The 10,368-nt window shown below is 39.4% G+C and overlaps 1 protein-coding gene across 1 annotated transcript in view; it reads left to right on the top strand.

Moving 5' to 3' along the window:
• pde6c (phosphodiesterase 6C, cGMP-specific, cone, alpha prime) overlaps positions 1 to 10,368 on the top strand; it is a gene marked incomplete at both ends in the record, with an annotated part of 17,641 nt that continues 7,273 nt past the window's right edge. Inside the window, 13 exons of the mRNA XM_080021287.1 lie at positions 1 to 468; positions 976 to 1,128; positions 2,927 to 3,016; positions 3,843 to 3,983; positions 4,465 to 4,539; positions 4,622 to 4,686; positions 5,004 to 5,070; positions 6,097 to 6,144; positions 6,911 to 7,060; positions 7,632 to 7,775; positions 8,002 to 8,067; positions 8,736 to 8,891; positions 9,626 to 9,733. Of these exons, the coding sequence (XP_079877413.1) occupies positions 1 to 468; positions 976 to 1,128; positions 2,927 to 3,016; positions 3,843 to 3,983; positions 4,465 to 4,539; positions 4,622 to 4,686; positions 5,004 to 5,070; positions 6,097 to 6,144; positions 6,911 to 7,060; positions 7,632 to 7,775; positions 8,002 to 8,067; positions 8,736 to 8,891; positions 9,626 to 9,733 (1,731 nt within the window). The remainder of the gene's footprint in view (positions 469 to 975; positions 1,129 to 2,926; positions 3,017 to 3,842; positions 3,984 to 4,464; positions 4,540 to 4,621; positions 4,687 to 5,003; positions 5,071 to 6,096; positions 6,145 to 6,910; positions 7,061 to 7,631; positions 7,776 to 8,001; positions 8,068 to 8,735; positions 8,892 to 9,625; positions 9,734 to 10,368) is intronic.

Raw genomic sequence — 10,368 nt, 5'->3', positions numbered from 1 at the left:
ATGGCAGACAAGGATAGCGTGGAGAAGTACTTGGAGAACAACCCCCAGTTCGCCAAAGAGTACTTTGACAAGAAGGTGCGAGCCGAGGCGCTGTCCGCGGCCTTCGACGCGCCACTGGACGTGAAAGACACCGCTTCCTTCAAGGATGTCTCGTCCATCCAGGAGTCGGCCATCATCTTCGAGCTGGTCAAGGAGATGCAGACGGGTGGCGAGGTGGAGAAATCCTTGCACAAGGTGCTGCAGAGAGTGTGCATGATCATCCAGGCGGATAGGGTCAGCTACTACTTTTGCCGGGCCAGAAATGCCATCCCCGAGCTGGCCACCAGCCTCTTCGACATCACCCCGACATCCACTTTCGAGGCCAACCTGGTGAACCCCCAGGCCGAGATCGTCTTCCCCACCGACATCGGGATCGTGGGGCATACGGCGCACACCAAGAAGCCGCAGAACATCCCCGACGTCACCAAGGTAAGGCGCCCGAGGGCGCCGCACCTCTCTCGACTTAGCGCCGTACCCGCGGCATTACGCGGGATTCGGGACGGTGTTCCTTCCCCGTCATTTAAATTCAAAGATTTAAAGAAGCCCCGAAGTTTGATGTGGATGAGACGTTATGATTCATTTACGGTTGTTTTGTTCTACTTGACTTCTTAAGGTGGTTGGATAATGGTTGTCAAACGGGTAACACATTGATCTTTGTAATGTTAAGTAAAACAAATGTAATGGTTAGGGGGGTGAGGATGTCACTCGACTAGATTTCGATTTAACATTTAGGGCCAGTGTTGAATTTGCGCCTGATATGACTGTTCTAAGATATTATTTAATTCATATCAAATTGGCCTCTCAGTTACTTGCTTCTCAACTATGGAAGGAACAATCACCACACAATGAGTAGTTTAAGACCAAAGACTAGTGTCAATTACTTAGAGGGACTGAGTTTTGACCGAATATTCAACCTCCCCAAACCTTGTTGTCCAGAGTTCCAAATTCAGTGACTTTGTGGACAAGCAGACGGGCTACAAGACCAAATGCATGCTCACCTTCCCCCTGCTGGCCGACAAGGAGGTGCTGGGCGTCGTCATGGCGCTCAACAAGATCGGAGCCGACGCCTTCACCGCGGAAGACGAGAAGGTGACGGTGTCTTTAAATCAAATTTAATTAGAATAAACTGCTTACAGTTTACGGATGAACTGGTTGCCGCCTCCCTGATCCTTTTAACAGTTATTTCCCCGAATGGCTTCCACGACGATGTCATGCGCCTTTGTCTTCACTTTGTGTATATGTAAAAAAAAAAAAAAAATTCTCTAAAAACACGATGACGCTTCTGTTAATCGAGAAAGAAAACTCTCCTATCCAGCTCATACACTGAATAAGGGCTTACATTTGTTAAGACTATATATATATTTTTTTACGTTTCCCAATTTACAATTGAGAAATCGACCTGAGAGTTGAGAAAGGAAAATGAACAAAAATAAAATATATAGGTTTAACAAATTGAAATAGCCCCCCCCCCCCCAGTGATGGAGTCCGTGGCCCCGTCTCAATAGCTTATTTAAATCCATCTATTCTGAGCCTTTTGGGTTTTAAACAGAGCTGCCCTGTCACCTATCACCTGAGATTTGACACTCGTGAGCCTTAACGGCCAATCACTGCTCTTTCTCTTTGTCTTTGTCTTTAAAGTCAGATACAAGAAGGAACGAATGAATGAATGGATGGATGGATGGATGAATGAATGAATGAATGAATGAATTTATTAGAGCTCCAAAAGGAATCATGCGATCAATAATCACGGAAAAATATGCATAATCTTTTTCACAAATAATGATAATTAACCAAAGCCCTCACAAAGCTCATTTGAGTTGTGTTGAAGTCCAGGCTGGGTTAGGGTTAGGGTTAGGGTTGGGGTTGGGGATGATGGTGCTTTATTGATCCCCCCGAGGGGAAATGCAGGCGTTGTCGCAGCTCAGCTCAGTAGGGAAACAATGATATGCTATGTCCTCCATTTTATATCGTATTAAATCTTATTCTGAGCTTAATGTGAAAGTTTCATCATCTTCTGGTTATTGTGTTGTGTCATTACAATATATATATTTGATTGCAACCCATTTAAACATCAGAATCAGAATGAAAAAATATCATATAAAATAGTTGAAATGTAAAAGTAAAAGGGAAAAGTAAAACAAAAAATTGGCAAATACACACAAATAGACGAAAAATACGAAACTGAATTTTTTTTTATTAAAAATGAAAAGTCAAATCGTCATAAAATAGAATGAAAATTAAAGTAAAAAGTAAACAAACAGAAAGGAAATTGCCAAATGTACACATATAGCCGGAAAATGCCTTGCAGAAATAGCCAAATTTATAAAAATGCACAGAATATAGAAAAGTGTTTCGATGCACATATAAATGGGTTATCCATCATTGTGTACCCTAACACCAATTTTCCAAATTGCCAAAAACATTAAGGCCATATCCAATGATGTTGTGTTGGACTGATGCTAGTAAAGGTAACACAGCAGCCAGACCCGTTTCCTGTCTTCTACTTCATTCTGGGATCGTCTGTGTCGCATTTTCTTCTTGCTTATTGTTGATTTCCTCGGATTGATCTATTCTTTTTGGTAATTCTTCGTTTACACTTTACATTTACACTTTACACATATACATTGTCTCGCTGTAGGTTATAGTAAGAGAAAAATAAACATTTTTTTTATTGTTTATTTTAGTTGTATATCTATGTTTATTTTTTTATTATTAATATAAATTATCGGTTACATTGCATATTGCATTTACCTTTTTCTGTCTTTATATATATATATATATATATATATATATATATATATATATATATTTATTTATATATAAAAACGTGGACACTTTTGGACATGGTGGATATTTTGTTAAATGTATTTCTACTCTTCTGCTCCAGCTCTTCCACAAGTACATGAACTTTGCCTCCGTCATCAGCCTCCAGCACTATACAAACTACATGTTCAACGTGGAGTCCCGAAGGAGTCAGGTACACACACACACAGACACTCACGCATGGACACACACACACACACACACACACACACACACACACACACACACACACACACACACACACACACACACACACACACACACACTTGCTGGTTGATAATAACATGGTAGGACTCATCAATTCATCACCATGGCAGCCGTATCTCTATTTACTGTATATAACGACAATATCCACCTATGAATGAATGAATTCCACTTAGAACAATCAAATAAAACTCACATTTACATTGACGTCCTTCAGCTATTTCATATTTCAGAGTTCATATTCGGAGGAATTTAACGTCATATCTTTGAATCTGAACCACAACCAGAATCGGTTTATTCGGACAAGTACATTTTCACAGACGAGGGATTTAACTTATGGTGTGATATGGTGCATCCTTGTACAATCAGACATAAAGAGATGAATAATCTTATAAAATATTATAAATATAAAAAACGAATAGTATATAATAAATATTCCTCTCAATTCAATTCAGAGTTCAAGGTTTCAACAGTTTCTCCATGTTTTTTTTGATGGAAGTAAATATTTATTGTATTATATTACTGATGTGATTATTATTATTATTATAATGATCGTAATAATTCATATAATGATTATTATTATATCATTATAGCCATTTTAGATTGTATTGCGTATTCACTTTCACCAATCATTTACATAATTGGACATCATCCAAACTGGTGGAAAAACACAGAGCAATGTCGTTCAAAACGTAATGGACACAAGGTTGAGCGTGTAACTCCCCACAGGCCCTTAAACTATCAATGTAATCTTTGTACTCTTTGTGTGCGTGTAGGTGCTGCTGTGGTCGGCCAGCAAAGTGTTTGAGGAGCTGACGGACATTGAGCGTCAGTTCCACAAAGCGCTGTACACCGTCAGAGTCTACCTGAACTGCGAACGCTACTCCGTGGGCCTGCTGGACATGACTAAGGAGAAGGTGGGCGGAGCCAGGAGGAGGAACCCCCTCTCAAAGAAAATGAAACAACATTGTACTTCAAGTTTCAAAGTTTTATGTGTCTAATGCTTCACAGTACAGCCAGTTTACACAATAGTCACATTACATTACATTGCATATTACTTTACATTCCATATTATATTTCATCGCATATTATATTACTTTACATTACATTATATTACTTTATATCAAGTCACATCACATTACTTAACATTTCATTTTATTACTTTATGTTGAATTACATCACATTACCTATTATATAATATTACATTACATAATATATTACTTTACATTACAATAAATGACTACTTGTCTGTCACACTAAGACTTGTGGCTTCAGTAAAGCTTAGACAGTTGAAGGAAATCGAAAGAAACTTTAAGAAATAGATATCAGGGCTTTTCATGTTATTTTCAGTAAGATATTCAAGTTGTGTAAACGAAACGTCTTCTACTTCGACTCCAGGAATTCTACGATGAGTGGCCGGTGAAACTGGGAGACGTGGAGCCGTACAAGGGGCCCAAGACGCCGGACGGCAGGGTAACCGACAAAGAAAACATCATTAATAAGCATAAGATATTTTTATTATGGAGATAATGAAATTTGTTTTTCTTTCAAACAGGAAATCATCTTTTACAAAATCATCGACTATCTATTGGAAGCAAAAGAAGAAATCAAAGTCATACCGTAAGCAGTGTTTAATTCTATTCAGTTCAACTTCATTCATGCAGAATGTTATTTTTGCAATTTACTAATAAATATAAAATACATTTGATAAGACTATTTATTATAAAGCTGCTCTTTGGAATACTTACAAGCTCGAGGTGACCTAAGAAAGCAGAAGATGATTCTGATCTTGTCTTACATTCTACTCAAAAACAAAATTATTATTATTATTATTATTATTATTATTATTATTATTGACACCCCAAACATTAAATCTGCTCTCCGTAGATTCTCTATATGTGTGATTAAACGTTGCTGATGTCTCCGTCTCCCTCCAGCGGTCCTCCCGTAGACCACTGGGCTCTGGTCAGCGGACTGCCCACCTACGTGGCGGAGAACGGCTTTGTAAGTCTCTTTAGGCTCCATTTGAGCGATTAATCAATCGGATTGGTCAGTCGATTGATTGATTGATTGATAATTTGATACAGTAGATGTGACTGGTGTATAAGTTGTTGGTGTGTGTGTGTGTGTGTGTGTGTGTGTGTGTGTGCGTGCGTGTGTGTGTGGTAAAATGGAGGGTTGGATCACTGAGTAGCCTTTAAATGAAAGGTCTTGGTGAAACATGTAGTGTATGTTTTTGTAAAATGTGTAATCTTATTTTTATTTATGTGCAAAAAAGTTCTATATGGGGTTCTAGTTATGTGCTGTTATTCAGATAAGATACTAGAGTATTGGTTTAATTTATTATTGTTATTATCATTTTAGTAAGATTTGATCTATGGATATGGAAAAACAATTGCTCTAAACACAACATCAACATTCAAGACCATTTAAGCCAATTCAATTATATGGAATAACAATTTTAAATATGATTAACTACAAGAATCACTAGAATTGTTCCCAAAAAAAGTGATACTAAAATGATCACTCGGTCATTATAACAGGGTTCTTACTGGGTCCTCGAGGTGCTTAAATTTCCTCCTCAGAAATGTAAGCACTGGATTACCTTGAAAAAAGCCCATTTTTGTGCTGAAGTGCTTGAAAAGTTATTAAAAAAAACAACGTGTTGTTATTCAAACCATAACGTAATTATATTTCCCGAATTGCTTTTACGACATAGACGATGCAGAGGAATGTGAATTTAATCCAGCGTGGTTGGAAATAGACACTTATAATAGTAGATGACAGTGGGATTAGTAATTGATATATAAACATATATACAATAGATATACTAATATAAGTAAAAGACAATATGACTAATATTATACTATACATATTAAATTAATAAAAATCACATTGAAAATTTATTACATTTGTTTTGCATCCTTGAAAAAAAAATAGTGCTTAAAAAAGTACTTGAAAGCCTTGATTTCCATTTTGTAATGCAAGAATGAACCCTGTTATAAGGTATGTGTTTTCTGCTCCCCGTAGATCTGCAACATGATGAACGTGGGCGCAGATGACTACTTCACTTTCCAGGTAAAAGACTGTTTTATTCATCTTTTAATATTTATATTACGATCCAATCTGTGGAGCTTGTAGCGCGAGTTATCACTTCCAAGGTTCTGAAACCGGAACTTCTTTGGCGTAAAAAACTTATTTGGTGTCTTTTCTTCATCCAATTAAATGAACAACAGCGCCCGTAAATTAATTTGTATTTTAATTTATCTAAAAAATGACAATGTTTAATTAATTTGTTCAATTTTACTTTATTACATTTTCAGATTATGAAACAGAATAATACTTTTTTTTATTTTTTTATGATCTATTTCAATTTTATATTATTTTAATTACATTTTTATTTGATTTAGATTGATACATATTTTTTTAAATTGAATTTCATGTATTTATTTATTATTATTATTTTTATTATTATATTATTATTATTAGGCAATTCACCGTTGCTCAGTGTAAAAAAAAAAAAAGATAGTTCATTTTCCAATTGGTTTTCCCTTGATGTCCACTGTGGCCCGCCTACGAGGAGACACTCTGGCCAGTGGCCCCCAGGTGGTTTGGGTTTGAGACCCCTGGTCTAAATAATAATATGGTTAGACCTTAGATAGAAATAGAATAAAAGATGTCTAGATGCGGCCGTGTTGTGATGTGAAGGACTGTGCGACGTCCGGATTCCACACTAAACCAGATTTGCCTGTGCGTGTGCGTGTGTGTGTGTGTGCGTATGTGTTTGCGGGTGTGTGTGGGTGTGTGTGTGTGTGTGTGTGCGCGTGTGCGTGACGCATTCCAGAAAGTGGCGGTGGACGACTCGGGCTTCGTCATCAAGAACGTGCTGTCGCTGCCCATCGTCAACAAGAAGGAGGAGATCGTGGGCATCGCCACCTTCTTCAACAGGAAGGACGGGAAACCCTTCGACGAGCACGACGAGCAGATCACCGAGGTGCCGCGTCTCCCTCCTCCTCCGCCTCTTACCAAGCTCCTCCTTCATCGGGAACGTTTGTTGACAGCGACGCCCCGTTCCCGCCCCTTTCGTGGCGTTGACAAGGAGTTTAAATTTGATAAGATAAGAGATTGGATAACATAATGAAAGATAAGATAAGAGATATGATATGGAAAGGTGAGTTAAGATTTGATCAAATAAGATAAGACATTGGTTAATATAAGGAAAGATAAGTTAAAATGTGATGAAATAAGATAATACAATGAAAGATATGTTACGATAAGAGATACAAGATTAGATAAATTAAGATAATAAGAGAGATGGGATAGGGAAAGATAAGACATAGATAAGGAATAACGACGTCCCTTTATTCGCAAAAAATGCAACTTTGCCACAGCAAAGATAAACACAGATACAGCCATGGGGTAGTTCTTTTGACTAAAAAATAAAGTGAAAAACGGCTAATACAAGCACAAAATATAGAGTTAACCTTCAATATTTTCGTTCATCCATCCATCCATCCGGTAAACCAGTCGTTCATCCATCCATCCATCCATCCCACGCTCTCCAGGCGCTCACCCAGTTCCTGGGCTGGTCGGTGCTCAACTGCGACACGTACGACAAGCTGAACCGCATGGAGAACAGGAAGGACATCGCCCAGGAGATGCTGATGTGCCAGACCCTGTGCACCAACATCGAGATGCAGTCCATCCTGGTCAGTACTGGTGCATACAGAGTCTAGAACCTCCTCCAAGTCCACCCTGGTCAGTGCCAGAGTCTAGATCCTTCTCTGAGATCATCCTCTAAAGACGCGTTGGAGTTTGGGTGGAAGGTTAAACACGATGCTCACCGATGTTGTAGGACAGGGGGCTGATGAACTAACAGAGGGCATGTGGATGAAGGTCCACAACACAGCTGATGGTTTCATGTTTCCTCTCCAGAACACCAGGGAGAAGTTTGACGCCGAGCCAGAGGACTGCGACCAGAAGGAGATGTACAAACTGCTGGTACGTGCACCTTCTAGGGTGGAACATATACATCATGTTACACCACGAGAGAGAGAGATATAGAGAGAGAGAGATAAACAATATGGGGTTTTATTTGAAGTATAATACAACATACTGTGCTATGCAAAGCCAAATGCCTGCTCATACCTGTTGTAATATTTCAAAGATAAAATAAGATGAATCGGGATGAATCGTCAACCGCTTTAAAAACTCTCTCTAAAAAAATTTGCCATTTATGTCACAATATGGAAAAAAACCAAAGTATTTTGCGAGATATGAATCCATGAATAACCATATAGTGGCGGTTTTATATACTTGGTAAAAACATAGCAATTATCATTTATTCCCGATATAACCACACTTACATTTGTAAAGTCGGCATATTTTTATATATTTGACTATTTCTGTTTTGTTTTGTTTCCGGCTATTTGTGTATATTTGGCTGTTTTATGTTTATTTTATTGTCACTCTACCTTTTATTCTATTTTATTATTATTTTATTCTACACGCATACAGAGTGTCGACCCTTTTTTACAAGCCATCCCTTGTGTAGAAACGCACCAGTGATCCTCGCCACAACAGCTTCCTCGTACGTGTCGATGCACCTGGCGGAAATGAACCCGTTGTGATTGTGATTCTTGGACGCGGATCTCTGGTGTTTTGTGCAGAGGGCGACGTGCCCCTTGGCGGACAACGTGAACGGGGAGTCTCTGCTGCTCTTCTCCTTCAGCGACTTCCCCTCCTCCGAGTTCGAGCTCATCAAGGCCGGGATCCGCATCTTCTTCGAGCTCAACGTGGTGGAGAAGTTCAAGGTCCCTGCCGAGGTGAGGGCGCGGGCAGTGGCCCGTCATCAAACCATTATCTGTTCTGACAAAGTGTGGAGCGCCGTTCAACGGAAGTCAAGGCTCTCAACTGTATTAAAACATCTGACTTGAAATTTTGCATGAGAAAATCTGATTGGAAATTTTGGATTGAAAAATATTGATTTGAAATGTGGTTTGAAATTCTCTCTTCAAAAATCGGATTTGAGATTTTGGATTTAAAAATTGTCTTGAAATCTGATTAGAAATGTTCATATTTTTCTTTATTTTTCAAAAAAAAAAAAATGTATTTGGTAAACCTTTACTCCTGCACAAGTGTAAAAATGGCCTCAAATTGTGCTCTACACCAGGGGTCTGAAACTACCTGGGGGCCGCTGGCCAGGGTGCCTCAATTTAATTTAAAAAGAACAAATTAAATACGATTAATTCTATATAATCAAATAAACATAAAAAAATAATATCAATAATTACAAAAAAAAAACCAAACGGAATATTCTATTTTATTATTTCATAAATTCTCTCAAGTAAATCATGCGTATCCATTACCAGACCAGGTTTAACAATATTTAAAATCAGATCCGCCGATCAGGGGTCCCAAACCGCAGGCCCCAGGGTGGGGGCCCGCGGTTTGGGACCCCTGATCCAAGCAGCTTAAAAAAAGACGTAGAAAACCTCTCAATGCCTCTCTAACACGTTTAAACCCTTTGTCTTCGTCCCCCTCCTCCTCCTCCTCTCAGACCCTCACCAGGTGGATGTACACGGTGAGGAAGGGTTACCGTGACATCACCTACCACAACTGGAGGCACGGCTTCAACGTGGGCCACACCATGTTCTGCCTGCTGCAGGTGGGGCCCACGTCCACCTTCAAGACAGTCATTGCTTTTGGAAATGCCATTTTGCGACTTGATCTTGTTTGTAATCCCTGTGTAAACCCTCCCCAAAATCAGTTGATCGAACCTTTTTCCAAATGCTTTGGCAATGGACATTTTTTTTCTCTTATCGAGGACCCTAAGGCTAAAATTGATGAGATTTAGTCTCTGGAATCGCCCAATCTGAGCAGATTATGAGCGTTAGAATATTGAGCGTCTGAGCTGTCGTCAGGGAGATGACAGTGAGGATCCACACTGTCGTGATTCTACCTTCTCATCTTCAGCATCTCTTAAATGATATAATAAGTTTAACGATTAATCATTTTGCTGGGGGCCCCCCCAGAACCTCTTGATGCTCCCCCTGGGGGTTCCCCGAACCGCACGTTGAGAACCACTGATCTAGCCTCTAAGCTGCATCGTAGGGCGGTGCAGCACCGGCGCTGGCCTCGTCAAAAACCTTCTACCAAACATGAAACCAACTGAACAGATCCCAGTCATATCTGCTCTGGCCTGACTCGTCACCTCTCTCTCGCTGCATCCCTACCTCCATCCATCCATCCATCCATCCATCCATCCATCCATCCATCCGTCCATCCATCCTTCCCTCCATC

This window comes from Zeus faber (genome assembly GCF_960531495.2).
Source record: "Zeus faber genome assembly, chromosome: 20".
In the NCBI taxonomy this organism is placed as follows: Eukaryota; Metazoa; Chordata; class Actinopteri; order Zeiformes; family Zeidae; genus Zeus; species Zeus faber.
This window is presented reverse-complemented; position numbering and strand designations above follow the sequence as displayed.